This window comes from Phalacrocorax carbo, chromosome 3 (assembly GCF_963921805.1).
Source record: "Phalacrocorax carbo chromosome 3, bPhaCar2.1, whole genome shotgun sequence".
NCBI classification, from domain to species: Eukaryota; Metazoa; Chordata; class Aves; order Suliformes; family Phalacrocoracidae; genus Phalacrocorax; species Phalacrocorax carbo.
This window is the reverse complement of record NC_087515.1, coordinates 90,834,926-90,857,386: the sequence shown is the minus strand read 5'-3', so window position 1 is coordinate 90,857,386 and position 22,461 is coordinate 90,834,926. Positions and strand designations below refer to the sequence as shown.

The 22,461-nt window shown below is 37.0% G+C and overlaps 1 protein-coding gene across 1 annotated transcript in view; it reads right to left on the bottom strand.

Moving 5' to 3' along the window:
• Positions 1–22,461, bottom strand: part of ME1 (malic enzyme 1) — a 183,742-nt gene that overhangs the window by 113,958 nt on the left and 47,323 nt on the right. The window contains exons 2-3 of the mRNA XM_064447717.1: positions 21,974–22,107; positions 14,239–14,388 (exon numbers count right to left, since the gene is read on the bottom strand). Coding sequence (XP_064303787.1) covers positions 14,239–14,388; positions 21,974–22,107 — 284 coding nt within the window. The remainder of the gene's footprint in view (positions 1–14,238; positions 14,389–21,973; positions 22,108–22,461) is intronic.

Sequence of the window (22,461 nt, the reverse complement as noted above, 5' to 3'; positions counted from 1 at the left end):
CAGTCACTTCTGATCCTAAATCAAAGGTGTCCACCCCTTCACATGGCATTAAAATAGAATGTGTTAAATCTTCCCTAACTACAAAAATAATTCCACGGAGCATGACAATTTATTCTGCTGTTCTGCCCTCATGACCAACAAGATGAGCTTTGCTGGCTACGGGAACACACAAGAAGCTTTAACAGCAGATGGGGAATTTCAGGCCTGAGTCAGTGCTTTACAGCCATACAGTTTCTCTGCTAACAAGTAATCCTATAACAGAACTCATTTCTCAGGTTACCAAATTTTTCCCTTCACATTTAAAGATAAGATTATTATTTATAAATTAACATGCAAAATATATAAATCATTGTCTAGTGACAATGTGACTACTTTTGTATTAAACCTAAATTCCAACTATTAGGAATATCGGATTATTCTCACCATAAGAAGCTAGTCATTATGGTTTTTTTAAACAGGTGTTTTGTCTATTTCCTTTTTGTTCTTATTTTAGTGATTGGGATCATTGAATAGCTTGATAACATCATTTGACAAATTTCTTCTGAAACTTAAAAAAATGAAGTATCTTTAATGACAATGTTTTCATTAGGCTACACATATCCATTAAATCTTTCTAAAAACCAGAACTAAGCCTGAGTACATTCCAAACCAAAGTGTTTCCCTTATTGAGACACTCACCTTTAAAAAGCATAGAATAACTGAAATCTCATAGGTTAGAGCCTTAGTTAAAATCTGAATATTTTTTAAACACAGATCTTAAGCTAAAATGCTTTAGAAAATCAGTGGAATGTTACAAGAACTGGTCAAAATATAGATCAATTTAGTTTGAACTCCAAAAATGTGCTGTGGTAATAGGTCCTTGGCATGTGAACGGTTTGGCTGTACATCTGTCCCGCACCCAATATTTATCGTTTTCCTTTGGCCTCTCAGTTTTAACCAATTTGTGACAATTACTGCACCTATGGCAAAGCTACAATAATTTTCGGCATTCTATGTCCGTATTTTCCATTTTCAAAAATATAAGCTTTAAAAATAGAAAAATGCAAAAAACCTGATCAGCAGCACTACTTCTGCTCTTATCTCCCATTAACTTTACAACAGGCATGAATGAATGAGACAGGCAAAACTTTTAGGACTGTGTCCAACAACAGCTTTTTACATGGATAAAAAGCTACAGGACCAGCTCTATCTCAGACAGAGAAACTGAGAGGCATACGTTATTATTTTTAAAACCATGTTATCTGATGCTAACAAAGTTCCAGAACACCAGTTCTTCTCTGAAATACTTCTAACACAGAAGTGATTATTAAAATTTAAATGGCAAAAATGAGGAAATGTATACTTACATTGCCTGTATAATGTGTATTTAATTGTAGGGAATTGAATATACTTAAGAATCAACTAGCGATTTTCTGACTCAAAAATTACTAGAAGCATTTATTGTAAAATTTGAGAAAACAATTATGCTAGATGGAAACCCAAGATAACATTTTAAGTATTAAACATCTGGAATATATCTGGCCCACTATCATAAAAATTAACCTCATAGACTAGAGGCAAACGGTCTTGTACTTTCCTTTCTTTTTACATAAATTTGGTCACGACCCCATGTAAAGTTTTTCATTTCATAAAGTCAGTATCAACATTTTGGGGAAAAATACAGCATGCAATGATACCGGCTAACACCAACGGCTAATATTATTGCTATCCTTTACTATATACCTACAGGAAACGAAGCAGCACAGGATACGGAATGAACATTGCGAAGAGTCATGGAAGCAGCCATATGGGGAGATGGAGGTATTCAAAAAGCATCACCTAGCAGTCAAGTGTTCCCAAAACGTTATTTGTGAGCTTCCTACCTGTTCAAGGGGCTCGAAGGCTCAAGTCTAATGTCAAAATCACAAATGAGCTGTGATTTCTGAGGCTTTTCTGAGGATGTTGCTTTTGAAAGTCTACAGGCCAAATGTTTGGTCATCTTTCAAAGATGACATTTGTTTAACTGTGAAGCTTGAATGCAGTGTACCAACCACTCATCAAATGACTGAGGTTACAACCATCCTCAAGAATAATCCCATTTCAGTGTATGCACTGGAGTATTTTTACATTCTATGTGAAGTAGCAAACTGAAAATAGAAATGGGTACATTCCTTGCAGCAAGTGGAAATAGGGCAGAACTGAAATCTTTTTAGATATGCTATTTACTTCAGAATCACAAATCCCCAGGCTCGTATTCTAGTTATTTGTCAATAAACCATTAATTAACTGAACAGAAAGCAAACTGTTCTGTGTCTTCATTTTCAGAAGCGAACATCTGCATGGCCTGTTTAAGGAGCTTGTTCTGGATGGCTAAGGAAAACCCTCAAAGACATACTGTTGCCTAAAACAAGCAGCATGAACAACCTGCAGTGGCGCAAACCTGTACATTTGTATGTGCTTACAATAAATCTAAAGAACTCCAGAGGAAAAGTTAAAACAAACAAAAAATACCCTTCAATATAAGAAAGCTGCCATAATATGGTGAACTTCTGTAAATGGAAATGCGCTGCTGTGTCTCTGTAAGCTATATTAGAGCTTCATCTCAGCAACAATAAGCTGTTCCCTTAGATGGAACGCTCCTCCACCAAAAAGTCCAAACCAATAGTTAATTTCCTTATTCTAGAGTATGCTAAAATAAAGTTGTGAGGTCTCCTAAATTTCCCTTTTCCTTAAGACCAGACAGAAATTCAAGAGAAATGTAGTTGCTTTGGGAATAAAGAGGCAAAAATGAGAACTGGCTTTTGACCATCTTTATGCTAAAGGCATATGTTCTTATTCAGCACAAACTGAAGCTTGCTTTCCTTTTTTTATATTTCTCAGTAAATGGTTCCCTGGAGTCCATCCCTTATTTCTGCCAATTGATTTATGCCTTCCCTATTAATGTCTGCCTCTGGCTAGAAGTCCTTGCTTTTCTTACAATAATTACTTGCTTTGTTTGGTTTATATGCATTCTTATTGTTTTGTCTGATCTATGCTCCCAGCAGTCTCTCCTGCACCTACAGCTGTTTTCTAAAAAATGCTGGTTTTCCTGCATGTGCTTTTATCACTTAATACTCATTAGCAGAAGAAGGTCCTTATACAAAGCAGAACTGACTTGCAATGCCACCATTTAACTCAGCCAGTAGTGGTCAGGATGACAGGCACCTCGTTAACCTTTCTCCACCCAACAGCAAATTACACTACGTTAATTCTACTCTACCATAGATTTGGTAAAGTTACTATGACCTGGACTTTTTGTGTTTCTTTTAAGTTTATTATAATTCACGCTGCTAACACCTTTTATTGCACAGCGCACATAAGAAAACAGTTGTATAAAGCTTTAAACTTTGCTAAAAAGGACAAAAACGCCATGCAAGAAATAACAGGGTTCATTTCTATCCCAAAACTTTCGTCCCTTGCCTTCTCCAGAAGCTTCCTATCAGCAGAGGCATATGGCTGTCCCAAAAGCAGTGTGTAAAAATCTCCCAGACTAAAAGCATCTAGCCATAAATCTAGAGAAACACAAGATGTATTAAAACACGCAATTGTTCCATTATTATGCTCATGAAGGCTGAAAACCTTTATGCTTTCTCTTCACTTCAAATTTTCCATTTCAATGCCTGACTATTTACCTTATTTATTTGGAAACCTAGTCAGAGACAGAAAGCAATGATGCTAGAGTACCCAAGCTACTGCAAAGTTAGAGTGATTTTGCTGGGGTTTTTCCTTCACTCTCTTGGACTTCACCAAATACAGTCACAGGCATAACTGATTCTTTTAAAAAAGTTACTATATCTTGTATTGGAAATGCAACAATGAGACAATGTTGGACTGCTGAGTAATTAGAGTATTTTGAACAGAGAAGATGCTGAATGTGTAAGCAGGGGCTTTGGGTGGTGCTGAAGGACGTGCAACAAATGTACAGAAAAACAAGAGCTGGAGAAATTCCAGTGTAAGCACATCCTTAACCGAAAACATCCTCTGGACATGGGCTGGGATATATACAGAATGAGCTAATAAAGCATTGTAATGTTTCTAGGTCACTGGTGTCTCATCTGAAATACTACTGTTAACCTCATTTTGCAACATCAGGAGACAGCAATGGGAATTACTGGGGACTTGGGAAAAACTCTGCATAGAGGCAGAGAGTAGCATTCCTCTAAGAATATCTCAATATAAAAAAAATACCCACACTAAATGCTTATCAATCACCTGTAATAGTTCACTGCAACATGCTGACGGTGCCTATGCATGCATCCCTATTGCTGGTGATACCTATTAGTAAACACACGCAGGAATACCATTTCTTTTTTATCTCATCGATAAGGAAGCCCTTTCCCTTCCACAGCACAGCCCTAGGGAGTGAGAAAAAGGCACATTTCTTTTTCTTCGTACTTCTCAAGCAACGAATTGCAACTTCAAATAGCATATGGAAGGGCAAGAGGATAGCCTGTGAGTGTACACATTTCACACCTCCAAGAACAGCTAACAGCCACAGAAAAGTAGCTTCTTCCTTTACGTGCTTCTCCACATGTAAATGCACCCTCCTAAGCAATTCCTGCAGTGCTTGCCCTGGGGACCACTACCTCCTCTAGGAGGGCTTCAGAATAGCCACTTTCTTAAAAGCTGAAGGACTGCCATCCAAAATGCAAAAACAACTTTGTAACTCCTCAGCAAGTTCAACATAAATGTTAAATAGCCATTAGTTCAGGTGTCTAGTATAGAAGCACTGAGCAAAATAGTCACAGCTGCTGCTTGAGAACCATCAGCTGAGTCTAGCTGTGCAATGAACACTTATTGATAGAAAGGAATTTCATTTTAACTACTTCATACCATCCATGCAGTTGTTGTCCCCCTTCTTTGATAAAAGCGAGCCCCTTGGACAGCACACCTCAAGGTAACATACAAGACTTCTAAAAGGACCTGTCTTTTTTGTCAGTCTAAAAAGCTAAGTATGCCTGACACTGAAAGTGTACACAACAGGCGCAATAAATAAACTGCAGCTTCTCCTCCCTTCCTAACAAATTTTCATCAAAAACCAGACCATTTATTCTCCATAAAATAGTTTTTAACTTTATAGTTTCTGGCTGTATTTGGCTGCACTGAAAGATTTACCTCATCTCGTGCAGCACATCAGTTGCACTGCTCTAGGGAGAGGCCTAGGAGTAAACTAACATATGTATCATAGACAGTGATGTGGTGGCCAGAGTCCTGGAGCATCCTGTGTGTTCATGTGGCACAAGCTGTCAGTTCTCTGTGTTGTCCTAAATGAGTGCTAGGATGGTGCGTAATTCCAGTCCACTGATATGCAAACTATTGTCAACCGCAGGCCACAACTTAAGGACTGTCCAAAGTCCCTCAGTCCAGAATGGAGGCAACTGTTTTTAGCATTTCAGAAGTTTGCTTCAGGGGCCAAATTATGTTGACGATTAGGGGGCTGTATAAACATGGCAGGTTGACAGAGGCTGCTTCATGAGGGGAAAATTTTGGTAGCTAAATATTGCTTGAATAGAGTAGGACAGAACCAATGAGTAGACTTCTCCTGTACCATATTACTTGATACTTCAGTGTTGCTCACAAGTCTTTGGCCAAATCGAGGAGTGAAAACTAAACAAAATCTCTGCCCTTAAAGTACATTTCATTAAGGTATGTACTACTTCGGGAAATCTGGAAGCATGCAACCTGAAGGCAGCATTGCAAGCTGGCACAGAGTCAAAATCTCTCTAAAAATTCAGGAAAAAAGGAAGACATTGCAGAGTGCCGTGGTTACATATTGGTACAAGCCCTAATTATTGATATGAAACTATAACTTGCCAAAAGAATATCGCTATTTTAAAAAGGCAGTGATATAGTTTACTTGTTGAAAAGCATATAGCCTACCTTTTATGTGGTATTGGCACTAAAGAGAAAAGATTAGTCAGAGTAAAGACATTTAACTTGGGATTATGTACTTTCTGTCCAGTCTTCTGCACGTAGATCCACAAGATGACTGTTTCAACAGACCAAACGAGAAGGGCGTAATAAGCACTGCATTAATAACGCTCACACAAACTATCCTTCCCATGTGGTGAAAAGGATCAGCAAGAAACGTCTTTGTTTCAGAGGATGCATAGTGAGGAAGATCATCATCAAAGGTCAAAACCTATAGAAATGTACGTTCTCATTGTCTCAGAGTGCAGCTACTCTTGAAAAGACAAGTTTGAGTCCTCCAAATCTGTGGAAGAGGGAGAAATTTCTGTTCTAATTTCACACAGGAGATGGTAGAAAAGTATAAAAAATAACTGTACAAACCAAATGAGGACAGGGATCCCCTGCAAATACCCAGGATGGCATGAAGAAGGTGGAGAACGAAACAGACAAGTATGGCCTGTACAATAATTTTGGCACCCTGCACAGAAACCACCATCTATGGTGTTGTAGAAGGGCCCTGAGGCTTGCTAGTGGTCTTCCACAGCAGACTGTGCTAAGAGGGGAGAGAAAATGACCAAACACTGACTGCTGCCAAACACTTTGAAAAAGTCGTGTTTTGAGTAGGGGTGGCCTCATTTCCTCCTGCTCACAGCCCACATGTACTCCCTCCAGGAAAAATAGAGCAATGCACCATCAAGAGGTAAGAGCTTAGGCCTGAAAGCCAGAAATTCCATGTTTGTGATGTGTTTTAGGACAAAGCTTCTTTTATGACCATGATGAAAAGTCCCTACAAGATTACCTGTGTAAGAAATCATCTATGCAGCTCATTAGAGTAGGAAGAGGGTAACAAGAGGTAAATTCACACAAGACTAAATGAAAGAATAGCTCGAAGCAGGACTTCTGTAAATATCATCCTTCCACTATTGCTGTAGGCAACACCTACATGCAAGCACCGAGTACGTACAAAAAATAACACCACATGGAGGCCATTGTATTTCATAATGCTAGGTCAGGACTGTACCGTCTCAGTTTAGCATAGGCTAATCATTCATTATTTTATTCTAAGGTACAAGTTTAATAAAAAGAGAAAAATTTACACTAGTGAAACTTTTTTCCAAAATATTACTAGAAGCCATGATTTAATGCAGTTTAAGAGAGACTAGATGACTACATACACATAAGCTAAAGACTACCCTAATGTTTTAAAAATCAAGCTGTAACTTTTTTTCATTCAACTATTTCTTAGAATGAGAAATTGGCTTAACATTTACAGAGCACTCTGAGACCAAAATGAGGCCAACTGACATTTTCTGTGCAAGATTCTCTCACCTTCCCCTGCAGCAGCACTACTGGCGGCTGACAGACCAAGTTGAATATACCTTGGGCACAATCCAGCGTAGTGTGTTTCTAGAAGACGGTCTAGGAGAAGAGAGGAATTCAACACTCTCACACTGTGCCAATTCTCCTTTTCCAATTTTTCAGAGCAGGGCAAACATTATGCTAGGAGAATCTATTAGCCTTACTTTCGAGCTGAGGAAGCAACAGCATGCTAAACTAAGTTTTAGCTTGATGAAGGTAACAGAGCAGATCAGAATCATGCCAAAGAGTAGAATTACTGGGTGTCGTGAGATGTCATGGTGCTTGAATTCAGTGAAAAGGCTATACAAAAAGCAAGACGAAAAGCTGCCTGGAAAGTGTCAATGGTTGTAATCTTCATGAGACAAAAGCGAAAATGACAAACCGACATATTTCAGAAGCGCTTGGTGAGGGGCAGCAACGGGCACCATCACCAGGCCTTTGAAGTCAACAAGAGAAAGCTTGCCTAAAATCAGAAGAACTGCTACAGCTATGCTAATTCTCTGTCATAATGTTACAGAATAACTTGCCACCTGAGGCATGCTGTTAATACACACAAGCCACACCAGTGCCTGTTGGAGAACGGAACCCCAACAGGCTATTTTCAAAGAAGCATTTTGCTGTATTTTATGTCTTTTTTGCAACACATTTTGATTTCAGAGACTGCCCTAACAATCAAGCCCTTACAAGAGAGCACTTAAAAAAACCGCCACATTTTCATTTTTTCACTTCGAGATGAAAATTCAGCGTAGTTTTCAGAGAAAAAATACTAGGAAAAATAACTTTGAAACTATTGCTTTTTAATTTATTTTAATATAATTTTATGTTACACAATAATCAGTTTTAACTAAATTAAGATACTGAGATAATTATTCATAGTAAGAATCAGGTTAATAAAGTCTCTAAATATATATATATATATATACACATATATATGTTTTGCCTGGGAAAAAACATCTAGATACGCTGGAAAAAATGTAAGGGGGCAGTTATAGTGGTGAAGAACTTAGGCCAAGTGAATCCAGACCTTCTGGTCTCAATCAAGAAAATACCACGTATCTGAGGGTGAGACAGACAGTCACAAAGAAGCACCAGGAACTAAACTTTCTTGGCTTATGTGATCCAGGAGTACTTGACAAGTTTTTGGCCTCCTGTAAGCCAAATCTGGTTTCTGAAGAGACTTGGATGTCAAAGGCATCCAATGGAATTAAGAAAAAGAAAAATACAGGCTCCAATGGAAGCCTCATTAGAAACCACAAAAAATTATGAAATGTACCACAGGATCAACCTTGTGCTGGCAAACAGACTGCAATTTCTGCCGCCAAGATCTAACATTTTGTAAGTTCTGTCACAGGAAATAAATATTTCCCTATTCTCTAATTTTCTGTATAAAAAAGCGATGCTGTCTTGCAGCCAGTGATCTCAGTATGTAAATATTACAATTTTTTTGTTGACATAACAAAAAAGAACTCACCCTTGCAGCACTTGCATTCAATACAGTACATCTGAACCATTGTAAATGTAAATAGATAAAATAAATATAAAAATAAAATAAATACATTCCCTTTGAGGAATATGAGGAAAGGAACTGATCTCAAATTTGTATGTGCTGAGTCAGTCACGTGCTTCAGCGAGGCAGCAATCTGATATAATATCAGCACTTACAGAATGAGTATTTGGCATGAAAAACTGCCTTCTGAAAAGCTGGTATAAAGACTGTCAATAACATTCCAAGTGCTCTCTAAAAATATTAAAAGATCTAAACCAAACACATTTTTAAAATACTTATTAGAAGTCAATTCAAAATGTAATCTTGCTTAGACTCTTGGTGAATAAGGGACCTCTGGATACACTATGTCTGGTCATTTGTGAGGAAGGAAAACAAGAAAAACAGACAGAGTTGAAAGAACTATTACAGAAGATAACTTCTGTGAGAACACTTTGCTGAACAAGATCTGCTTCTATATGTAAAAAAAAAAAAAATCACTTCAAAGCTAGGGCTGAAATACTTTGCCTTTTAAGAGACTGCATCTGTATCTTCAATATGCAGCATCAGTTTCAATATAGCTGCTTTTAAAAATGGTTCCTAGTCAGCTTGACAGCATGTGACTGCATCAGGAAGTTATTTCAGAGGAACTTTGCCATGCCTGTGTGGCTGCAATAGTTACCAAAGTTTGCTTTGTTCATATTCTGTTTGAAATGGCTTTTCCTTCTAGGAATGGAAATACATAAACAGTCACCTAACATTTTAACAACATCCAAAGTCTTCAGCATAGCAATACTTGGCAATTTTTCCTCCCCTCTCTGAATGCTGAGTTTACACAAGAACCTTGAACTCCTGGGTGTTCTCTATATGATGTAAAAAGTTGATTTTGGATTCTTAGAGGAAATTTCCATTGAACTTTCCCATATTTACTCTTTTTTGGATGAATAAAGCAACTGGAAGAACCGTTACATTTTAGAAATCCACTTACAGGAATAGACTGTTTCTTGGTAAGTCAGCAAAAGTTGTCATACGTATGTCCACACTTTGTGCAACTTAAGAAATTTTTACTTTAGGAATTTATTTTTAAATGATGGATAGAAATTCCGCACCAAAAAGTGGCCTAGTAGAGATTCTGAGATAATGCTCTTAATGATAGCGTGATCATTGTAATGAAACCACAACTCCATTACATTCCCAGCCTTTAAAGCTTCTATTTGTACAGGTCCAAATTCCTTCTCTGACCTACACCCTGGAGGAGCCGCCTTCTTTCCTCATCCTCCTCAATGGTTGTAAGGAAGACCAGAGAGACTTCTAAATTACGTTTCTGTAATGATGTGGTGCAGGTAGGTGCATGTTAGAGACCTGCTATCAGATCTGTACTGTTTATTTCCAGAATAAATGGTCTTATTCATTAAACTGGAGGATTTTAAGCTGAATATTCGCAGCGAGTAATGCAATTCTGAGTTTTAAATTTACAAACAAATGTCAGTTATCCAGACGAGCTTCAAACCACTGAGTCAAGTTACTTTGCAGCTGGTTCTCTTGAAAAATGTTGACTGTCAGCTGGTCAGCCATGAATGTTTATTCTAAAATTGCAAAATACTGCTTCAGGCTCAGAAATATCTTGCCTGCCCACATCATCCTTCACAGCGTCATGTGAGCCTACACAGTCTTCTCAAACTTGTAAAGGAGTCACAGATCATTTCATTTAATGATCCCATGAGACACCTATTTTTTAACTCTAAATTAATTGTCATGATTCTTTGTCTGAAGATGTAACTTGTGAGCCAGGGGTTCAAACTCACTTTATAACGTAAAGAAATCTAACTGAACATGAAAAAAAAAAAAAAAAGACTAACATATTTAAACTGAATAACAAGACATTGCTTTGCAACTTCCAGGGTGATAAAAATGATCTGCAGATACTGGGTAATTTTTAACTTATTTACCTATATAAACAAGTCGGCTTCTAATAGGATCTTTGTTTTATTATGAAATATCAAATATTTTCTGAGCTGTGGGAAGAGAGATTAATAAAAATATTCTGAAATAAACAACATTCTGAAAGAAAAACATTCATTTATCAGTTAAGACAGCATTTAGATATGAGTCAGCATAAAATAGATAAAACAGTTCTTACAGATAAGACCTTTTTTTTTTAAGGCATGATAAGATCATACCTTTTTCCTGAATTTTAACAACTGAAAAAAAAAATCAACTAATAAAAACCATGAGAATGTATCAACTGGACTAATTTTTACATATTTTACTCCTTTTCTCTTTCTGTATGTTATATTAAATGTTTCTTTTTTTTTCTTCTCTGTGAGTTCAACTCACAAAAGGTGCCGTTTATGAGGGATGCTACTATGTAACAGTTAATGCTGAATGAGTCACAGTCTAGAATATGATTTCAAACCAAATGAAGTTGATTGCTTTGTACAGTTGGTTTTGGCATAATTTAGAAAAGGCTTTTCTTAGAAAAAAAACATATTTCTGTAACAGAGTGCAGTGGAAGATCATGAAGTATAGGTATTACTTAAGCAGCGAAGAGTCTGTCAAAGGGGAAACTCTTTATGGTCCTTTCCTCCAAGACCTCCAATGAACACTGGCATCAGCTGGGTGTGGGAAGATGAGAGCAGATAGTGAGATAATGTGAATATACCAGTTGGGAATTTTACAGGGAAGAGTAAACATCCAACTTGGCAGATGAGATTTTGTAAGAAAAAAACTATTTATGAGATCCTTACTAGGCAGAAGAAGATTGTATATATTTTTCAGCCATCTTTACTTAGATGAGTCATTAAAACACTTATCTGAAAGTAGTGACAAATTCAGCAGGACTAGAAATAAAACAAATTTTTAGAAATATCTTGTACGTCTCCCCAGACAGTCAGTCACGTACATAAAGCACACATGTAGCTGGGGAAGCAGCAGACAGATGAATATAGCCAAGACTGACTTCAGTAGCTCAAAAATACAACAACTGAATACCAAAAGACACATCAGTTAAAACATGATTTAATGTTGTTTAAAACATCATTCATTCATTAGCAGCTCAACTGCAGTGAAAACACAGTGTGAAATACCAAATTATGGAATGTTCTATAAAGCTATATATTTTTTAAGTCAAATGATAAGGGCAATGAATTATAAAAGTAGCACAATCTGCCTTGAATTTGCTCATTTTCAGTAAGGAAATTAACACTTCTTTGGAAGAAAAAACATCAGATTTCATTCCAATATTGGTAAATAAAAATCACACTTTTAAGAACATACAAATATGAGGATGCTCAATGAGCACTTGGATCATCACTGTTGCTGCTCAGAATAGCTGAATATATAATCAGAATATAAGTTCATGTGCCATGTGCCAGAATAATAAGGTTTTTAAAGTTGAACAGGGAAAATCCATGGGGAACATAGAAAGTTAGTACAATGTTACTTATATGCACTGGTAGTTTTATACTGCAGTCATTTGCTGAATTGAGAACGTTCAGCTTCATTTGCTGAGTTGAGAAAGTTCAGCTTGCTATTCCTAAGCCTGCACAATGTATGTATTACTGCTATTATACCTTGCTTTTGAAAGCTTTTTATATCATATTTGAAACTAAAAGGAAAATAAAATGTGAGCTTGTGATGACATACATTAATGATTCAAATAAATCCATGAAGTTTCAAAGTCTACTCAATTCTCATTACAGGAGAGGCTAAAGTGTGGCTCAGTTGCTTAGTGGAGAACTCAGAAGTTCTTGTTGCCCAGTGTATCTGTGCTAACTGCCATGTCTATAGTGTAATTTGTTTCAAGTTAACTATACAGATCCATAAATTTATTAGTGACAGACTGATGCGAACTAGGATTTTAGTCTTAACATCTAGAGAAGAAAGATTAAGGGCATCTTTCTAAGTCCTCTGCAGATAAAAATTCTACCAAATAAAAAAAAAAAAAAAAAGGCAAACAGTTGAAACGTTTCCTCTCCCTGTCCCTACCTCCCAAATCAGTTTTTTTCCCATGTCTGGAGCGTGCTTAGGATCACACTGAAGAATGGAGTTCAGGAGTCTGAAAATCTCTAAAGGGGACTAGTGGGTTGTTTCAATTGTTGTTGCAAGCTGTGCCTTACCAGTTGCAGACTGACACACAGCTGAACTGCTGTCTAATTTAACAGGGTTTTTTTTTCTCCATAGATGCTCCACAGGTCTGGGGAGAAAGTGAAAAGTACATGCATAGGCAGAAGTGCTCCTTGTGCGATACCCTATACCGCAATGGATATCAAAATAAGGGGCAATGAGACCAGCTTAGGCAAAGACTTTCCAGACACATTTAGCACTTCCTGGAAGGCCAATAAAATCATCATGGTGGTAAATACTGCGAGAAAAAAAAGGAGATGACTTCGCTTGCTAGGGGAGGCACCTAAAAGCCACAGATCATTAAAAAGGTTTAAGTAAGCATTCTTGAGATCTTTTTGAACTTTTTAATGTGTACAGAAGTGGGAATTCTTGTTTTCTGCAGTTGGCCAGATGGTCCTGACTCATTCTGTCAGTCACAAGGCCAAAATAATTTTTACATTAACAACAACAAAACCTTGAAGCTATAAGTCTTCTCGCTCAAATATCTCCTGCTGAAGAATTTGTGAGTAGCCATTTGTTCCCTGTAATCTTGCAAGCTTCTTATTTTCGATCAATGTCTTTGACTGTAAAAACCTATTTCTGTTAACAGAGCTATGCTCATACAGCTCATTTATCTCTTCCTTTGCCAGAAAATTGTACAGAAGGCTCCAAAGTGGTGTTCCAGTCTGCACCTGAAGGCACTGCTATACACAAGGTTCTCAAACAGCAACCACTGTAAATCTCAGACTCTGCGGGCTGATGTTCAAGGGGCACAGGGAAACAGAAGCAGCTATCCTTCTTTCATACCACTTCCTCATCACTCTATAAATACAGATACTATACACAGAATAAAAGCACTCCAGTAACCGACCTATGAAACAAGAAATTATTAAGCAGGCAATTATTGAGACAGGCACTTTGATGATTATTGATTATCTTTAAGATGTCTGTAGTATATACATAAAGCATCCTTAGTTTGTATACATATTATTTTCATATATCTATATATAAAATATCTGTAATAAAAATATTTATATAGGTAAAAGTACATGCTCTTCAGGTTGGTAAGACAAATCTAAGACTAAGGATCCATTCTCCTCTGGTCTTGTAACATGCAGCTAAGATTCAAAAAAAGTCAGTTAATGAGATTTAAAATGTACCCATGTTTTAATACAATTAAAACAGCCACTTGCCCTCTTAATTCAGTACAAATTATTGTTTAACGTAGACCAAAAGTGTAGTTTGAATTACCTCAATTATTGCAGTTTTGGCTTACATTCAGCTATGTTACAAAACCCCTGCAGAAATCTGCCAAGAGGAAAATAAGATGAAATTACTTTTATTTGAAGTATAAACTTACATACCTTGGCCTCCGAAATGCTAAGCCATATTGTTGGCAAGCCAGTCCCACAGTGGGAGTATAAACAATAGGCATGAACCTTTCAATGTCAGAAGTCAGCACTTTATAGAAAAGCTTTTCATTTCGATCCTGAAGACCCATTAGTAGAATATATCTGTGGAGAATTACATATAATTAGACAGATATCAAGTGAACATATAACGTAAATTTAGAAATAAAAAGGTGTGTAGATAATTAATTAAAGCTACGTTTGTTCTATAACAGCCTCTTTCTTGGTGAGAATACTTAAATTCCTCCTTCTCTTAATAGCACAAATGGTTCAGACACAACGGATAACGAACTGGTTGCGACAGAGAGAAGCTGAAACCATCACAAAGCTGACAAACTCTGCATACTCAGGAAGCTAATCCCTCTCAGGTATAAAACACTGTGCTGCAATTGAGTATTTGGTATGTCAGAACCTAATGTGTACATATCAGTTGTATCCCTTGAAAGGAGACCACCATTAAACACAACTTAAATAAACTTACTCTCTTGCCCAAAAATGTGAAACTAAAAAGTTAGCTTTTTCTGCTCTTGCCTTGATAGAAATTTCTCTTAAATCCAGACTAATACTTCAAATAAATACTGCACCTGAATACTGCAGGACAAAGCATTCAAAAACAAAGCATACACCTGGCCTTTTGTCCCTGAAGTCTATGTTTGTAATGAAATCTGCAATGTTTTATCTCCTAATGGAAATTAATTTTTGATTGCATTTGAAGAAGTTTTATATTTATCTAAAAGGAAAACCAATGAGAAAAAAATATCAGAGAAATGAGAGTGAAGAAAAGTTCATGCTTATCTTGATCTACTTTTGACTACCACCACTCTAATACTGAATAAATACACTACTGCTCCAAGATCCCAACCAGGAAGCCAAATTTCAATGCTGAGTATGACAGATGATATGAGCCTATGAGCGACTACATGTTATACTAGTTCACACAGGTATGACTCTGGTCACTTTATGAACACTTAATATTTAAGAATTTGATGATCCTAAACCCCACCTCTCTATTCACTAGCTTTAGTAAGGTTAAGTATTACTTAAAAATTAAGTAGTCTTCTATACCAATAGGCTTACATAAAAACTTTAGTTGTTCATTGTAAATTAAAGAAAAATCCTACATAAATTGTACACATAAATTAATTACTTACACTCAAAAAAGTTTAACATGCCCATCATTTTATTACACAAGTGTTGAGGAAATGTATACAACACATTGATTCCAAAAGCCTGGAAGTTTGTGTTTAAATATTATTCACATGAACTTTCCTTAAGCATACTCATGCATCACATGCACCAATAAAATCTGATTCATACTTTAGGAAGACACAAATATAGTCAGGGAAGTATCTAACAAAGAACAGCTTAGTTAATCTGCATTTTTTTTGTTCAAGGTTGGCTTATCTATTCCTGTATACCAGGGAAGCATTTCTTTCACGATCCGCTATATATAAACCTCTAACAGCACTGTAAGCTAGTGTAGCAAGTTTGGCAGCTGGTGAGTGTAATGAAGGGACAGAAATAAGGCAAAACTGTGTCCCTCCCCTTGTGGTACAAAAGGTACTTTAGACCCTTAACAGAAAAAGATCTAGAAACCAAAGAGTTGAAGATGTACTCTAAATACCATCACCATGAGGAGTCCTGAACCACCTTCCATCATACACATTAGCTTTGAATGTTCTTCAAGGTTACATTATAACCTGCACTTGTAGTTCTCAGCTACAAATATACATATGTACCGATTCTCTTTCATTTTATTACATTTCCTTACTAATCTTTAATTTTCCCAGTACTTCATTACGATATAGCATATCTCTCTATGTCCTTCAATTCTTGGAGAATTTGCTTTATTAAAACCTTTCTCCTGGGGATGATTATCCCAACATTTACCTTGAAATACAAGCTTATTCACATATAGTTCTCAATACATTAGAAGATATTAGTTTTGTTTCCAGAGGATCTTGAAAGTGATGTTAGAGAATATCATGCATACTCTGGCCTGCTCTATACCAGAGACTGCAAGCATTCATGCAAGCCACATCGTTAAGTTTCAAAGCAGTTGCCAGTATATTTTCTTCCTTTTTATCACTTTCATTTAAAATGAGATGTGGCTACTTAAGACTTTAAAATACCTTTTTGTCATTCTTCCTCATTACTCAGATCAAGACTGGATTTTAAATGGAGCAAAGAAATCTTTTACAAAAGAAACTGAAAGTTTAGCAAAAGGTTTCCTCAAGGGCTTCAAATCAAAAAACTATTTTCTAAAATTGTCCATTTTGGTTTTACTGTCCCATAGCATTAAACTGGGGTTTTATATTATCATTTGCATTTATCATGCCACTTTTATATTCAGGATATGCAAAAGAAATTGCCAAGACAATAACTGCATGCTACTTCTGTTTCCAAATATTACGTACTTGGCCATATCCAAATCAGCATAAGAAATATTATTATAAAGTGAAAAATATTTCTGGAGAAGTGCAATTTTGATCAGAAGGCTACTTTTCAGTGGCAGGTATAAAATATTTCTTCTTTCTCAGCACAGAAACTTGCTTAGGGGTATCAACTTTCTCAAAAATTCTTTCTTAACGGGAAAAACAAAAATGCTTCATCCTCAATGTGGTGTTGGTTATAATGCATTAGACAACAAGTATGCATCTTTTAGTGACATCCAAGCAATCTACACAGCTAAAAGCATGAAGTGGTTTTCAGCATTGTGTTTTGAAAAAAGATGTATTTAAGATGCAGTTTTTAGTGGAATCTTTTACTGAAGCCCACATTTAATTGAAAACATAGTGAAAACAAGCAATAAAACACTGAGAACAATCATTTGTCCTATAAAAAAGGGAGAAAAATATTATCTGTTCTCAGACAAGGAGTCTTGAATGAAATTTTCAGGGAAGAGTTTCAGAGTATGAAAACCAAGGCCTGGCAAGTAAGACAGGGGTGGAATGCCAAGCATTCAAATTTCAGTACGTCACTTTTCCCCCTTGACTTTACCTCAACAGAGGTTCACCTAAGAACTTTTCATGCTAGTCTGCTCTTGCGAAGGGAATTAAATACAGTAGCAACAAAAGGGTATAAAACAAATATCATCCAAAACCCAAAAGGAAATGGATATAACTACCAGAAATTTACTGCTGATTTCTTAGGATAACTGGCACTACTATCACTGGCATGCATTTTACAAAGCACAATGGAATAGTAAAAAAAACCCCAAACCCAAAGTCTGTTTGTTCTTATCTTGCAAAACATGAGAGCAAATAAAAGAAAGTGGCAGGAAACACTATTATTTTTAACCTGTGTAAGAAAGAGAGCTCCATTACTTTGCATCATCAGTATATATACAGAAATGCTATTAAAGACAGAGAACTTAAAGAAAAAAACAAAATAACACAGCATTCTCAGGAAAAGTGATTTGATGGCACCTCTCCTAATGTTCACACAACCTGTATAACATTTTACCAGTGTGACCCTCTGAAGTAAAACCCAGACAGTAGATGTGGCTGTGTCAGGGGCAACAATTTCAGTGTCGATACAGAGCAAGAAGGACAATTAAGAACATACAGGGGAGAAAAAAAAAAGATTAAATTGCTTGCAGAATCCATCGCAGCTTTTCCAAATTAAGTCAGAGGAATAGAATTATTTCCTGTTATTGGCTTCCTTTTTGCCAAGCATACCAGGCAATGTATTTGCTGCTGTTTCACATTCATTTAGTGTATGAACTCTTGGTATTTCAGAGCACAGCAATTCCATGCTGCAAGTCAGCAAAGGAGTTTCAGACATGTCACGCCATGGTATGATCAGCTTAGCTTTATGAATTCACACATACCCTCCTTCCAACCAAAACCAGGGCAAGCTACAATGCTGCCAGTGTAATATGCTGTCATACACATCATTAATGTTTCATCAGACAATACGCTTCTTTCTAATATACTTAACAGCTTCCACCTCTGCAATATTCAAGTGCTTGTACTTAATCTTTTGTATTTGGACATAAAATGCACAGGTATACACCCACTATCAAATCCAAGCTCTAGGACAAAAAGAGCAGGTTCTCTTTACCTCTTTTCAATCACTGCTCCTATGGGAGCAAAGACTATGCCAGATGCATACTGGAAGAAATGTTTTTTTTCCTAGAATTAGTCCATTTACATTCAGTAGGAGGCAATAGCTGCATGCTTTTACACAAAGTTGTCCTTGAGCACCTGTCTATACAGGGAGCACTTGAGATTTTTGTTCAAGTTCCAGTTAAACTAGTCTATGTCTTCTGGCATTTTCCATCAGTGAAGGCATTCAGGGAGTAACTGCAGCAGGATCACAATCACTCTTCCCTTTAAAATGCTTTGATACAAGTATAAATACAGGAGACCACAGTTTGCATATTGCCTAGAAGGACTGAGCTCACACACATGTAATGCACGTGTTCTCAGAGCAGGATCTCTGTTGACATACTCCAATAAAATTGTCAGACACTTGACTTATAAACACAGCTGCAAATCACATTTTGCATGCACAAGTTTTTGCACACTCAGTGACACAAGTGTTTTCTCTCTGCAAAGGAGCCCAAGATGTCACTGTTGATAGTCTTCAAAGGAATCATCTTCTGCATGCAAATGCTACCAAGTCTTCCAGTCAGTGGTCTTAAATGTAAACCTACACAAGTAACACACAAATTTTGCTAAAAGCTGGAGAAAACATCAAGACACTATAATGCCCCACCAATATGAGAGGAGAATAGGTTTTTTATCAAAGCATAGCATGACATGAATAGTCAGTTCAGGCCTGCTGGGTGTTCACACAGAAAACAAATATGATTTCTTAAAGAAACAATTACATTTGGGGAGGACTTGTGGATTTATATAATTTTAAGTACTTAAGGGCCAACCTGATGTAATTTACACAAATTTGCATCGATCAAAGATTATCCCTGAAAGCATATTTCTTAACTGCTATGGACCTGCACTATGAAATCGTAGACTAGCTGAGGCTGGAAGGGACCTCTGGAGATTGCCTCATCCAATCCCCTGCTCAAAGCAGAGTCAACTAGAGCAGGTTGCCCAGGACCATGTTCAGTCAGATTTTTAATATCTCCAAGGATGAAGACTCCAGCCCAGCTTAGGCAGCGTTATAAATGGAACCACACTGTTTATTCAGACTGTAAAGGAAAGGAGAAGATAGAAATACCTGGACCAAAAATTATGGTTGAGAAAATACCTCTGTCACATGTCACGGAGTGGGAAATAAACACAACTTCTAAATTTTCTCTATATTAATTAGTAAATTCTTAATTGAAGTATTCTGACTAGTGATCACATTAGTGAGAAAAAAGCCTAACTTTTAATAGTTTCAAGTTATTTCTATGAACCAAAGACTTACTAATTTTATCAGCTGAAGTACATCACTAAAACCCTATTAACAACAATAAATTTGTATTTCAGAGCTGCACATTATTATATAACCCCATACTAAAAAAGGCATACTACAAAATGGTATAGAAAGGCAAGCTACAGTTTAGTGCTCAAGACACATGGATGCAATACTGTAATGTTTGCACTCTTGTTTTAAGAATGTATAGTCACAGAGGCAGGAAAGAAATGTCTTCCTTAATTATTTATTTGGAAAAGGAAAATGCAAAAGACGACTTATAGGTGGGAAATGATGATATCAAGTTTTTGTTTAATTAAATATATACCAGCGTTAAGCTTAACTGGGACAGATTTGGAATAAATTATCTGAAGCAAATGGTTTCTGGAAAACCTTTTATTTACATTTCTTTGTAAACATATTTATATTTATTTTTACTTGTGTATTATTTGTGTCTATCATATGTGGATTAAGTGTACTTTAGAAAAAAAAAAAAAGTTCCTTTCCACCCTCACCCCCAAGACAGACAGATTTTTCTTCTCTTTCTTTTAACATGATAAAGCAAGTTTTCTGCAAAGTATTCCCACAATACTTGGAGAAAATTATTTTATTTGACGATTCCCATTGTGATCAAAACTTCAGTATATGATGTTTTATTGTGGTTCAAATGGCACAGCATTCAAACTTTTAACACTGTCATTTAAAACTGACAGATTATTTACTTCTTTTTTTCCTTTCCTGTGGAAATATTTCATTTGGCAAAGAGCCATTTAAATATCCACAATTTTTTGCTAAAAAATAAAGAACTAGAATTTGGAAATCCTGCTACCTTCCTCTTGGATTTCGCATAGCTAGACCTATAACTTTCAACCTGTGATGTTTTGAGAAACGCAAGTGCTTTTGTCCTATGACCTGAAGTAGGAGCAACCCAATGCAATGCTACAGGCTTGGGGAAGAGTGGCTGGAAAGCTGGCCGGTGGAAAAGGACCTGGGGGTGTTGTTTGACAGCCTGCTGAACATGAGCCAGCAGTGTGCCCAGGTGGCCAAGAAGGCCAACGGCATCCTGGCTTGTACCAGGAATAGTGTGGCCAGCAGGAGCAGGGAGGTGATCGTGCCCCTGTACTCGGCACTGGTGAGGCCGCATCTTGAGTACTGTGATCAGTTTTGGGCCCCTCACTACAAGAAGGACACTCAGGTGCTAGAGCGTGTCCAGAGAAGGGCAGCAAAGCTGATGAAGGGTCTGGAGAGCAGGTGTCTTCTGAGGAGAAGTTGAGGGAACTGGGGTTGTTTAGTCTGGAGAAGAGGAGGCTGAAGGGAGAGCTTATCCCTCTCTACAACTACCTGAGAGGAGGTTGTAGCAAGGTGGGTGCTGGTCTCTTCTCCCAAGTTACTAGCAATAGGATGAGAGGAAATGGCTTCAAGCTGCATCAGGGGAGGTTTAGATTAGGTAGTAGGAAAAATTTCTTCACTGAAAGAGTGGTCAGGCACTGGAACAGGCTGCCCAGAGAGATGGTGGAGTCACTATCTCTGGAGGTATTTAAAAGACATGTAGACATGGCACTTCAGGCCATGGTTTAGGAGGCATGGTGGTGTTGGGTTGACGGTTGGACTTGATGATCCTAGAGGTCTTTTCCAACCTTAATGATTCTATGATTCTATGAAAATTTCTTTGCTAGTTAAGAAACACATACAACCATGGGGTAAAAAGACTTTTTCTTCCTGCTTTTAAGTTACAGGTGCATATAAATTCCAGAAATTCAAGTAGAAACAACAATTGAAACAGCCTTAAATTCTTAAGTATGTCTGAAACATACGAAACAACAAGGACTACTTCAAGGCAGAGTTAAAGAGGAGATGGGGACAGGAGGAAAAAGAAAGTTTTCTCCTATGGTGAGGTCAGTGGTTGAAGCAGGAGTCCATGAAATGCTACACTTTGCTACACTCAGGGACTCAGACTAAAACATTCTGGCCTGGGAAGCTACTACTCTCTGATAACTGATAATGCCCTCCCTGAGAGCACTGGAGTACAGTTGCCCTAGAAAAGATACCACAATCATGAGCTCTTCACTTACAAAGGAGGCTGGGCTCATCCTATTCTGCCTCTATAAAAAACAAAGGTTGTGGCAACTTTAAGTTATAAAAAAGCCTTGCTACTTACAGACAGGTATCTAAAAGCCAAGTATTACACACAGATAACAGGACAACCCACAATAGAGAAGAACAAAATTTCAATTTTCAAAAATTTCCTCTGTACTCCCATTACAAAATAAATAAGGGACTCATGGTTTGATAACTAGGATAAAGCTTCATAGCCATGCTTTACCTGTCTAAGTCAGATGTCAGCCTTTCAAAATTCTTAAGAATACTATAAACTTGGGCATCTTGACCACGAAAGCAAGGTGGCAATAATCCATGAATATTCAACTGTTGCCTCTCCTCCAAGGTAAAAGCCATGCCCTGAAAAAAGCAAAATAAAAAAAATGTGTATACATTTATACGAGAGATATACCTTTTAAGAAAATTCTGCAGCAAAATATAGCACAGGTAAAGTCAGCATCAGAAAAACTATTTAATATTCCACAGAATTAACAATTATGCAATGATTTTGAAAAAGTTTTTATTGAGTCACAAGAGAACAGGCCTCTCCAGTACAATAACTCCAACCCAGCACAGAATGAGTTAATGTCTTCCAACACTGCACGACTATTACCTGCAAGATTATTAAGTTACAGCTGAAGAACAGAGCAGTAGTATATTCTCAAACACTCATTTGTTTGGCTATCTTATAAACACAAAGCATGGATAATGTTC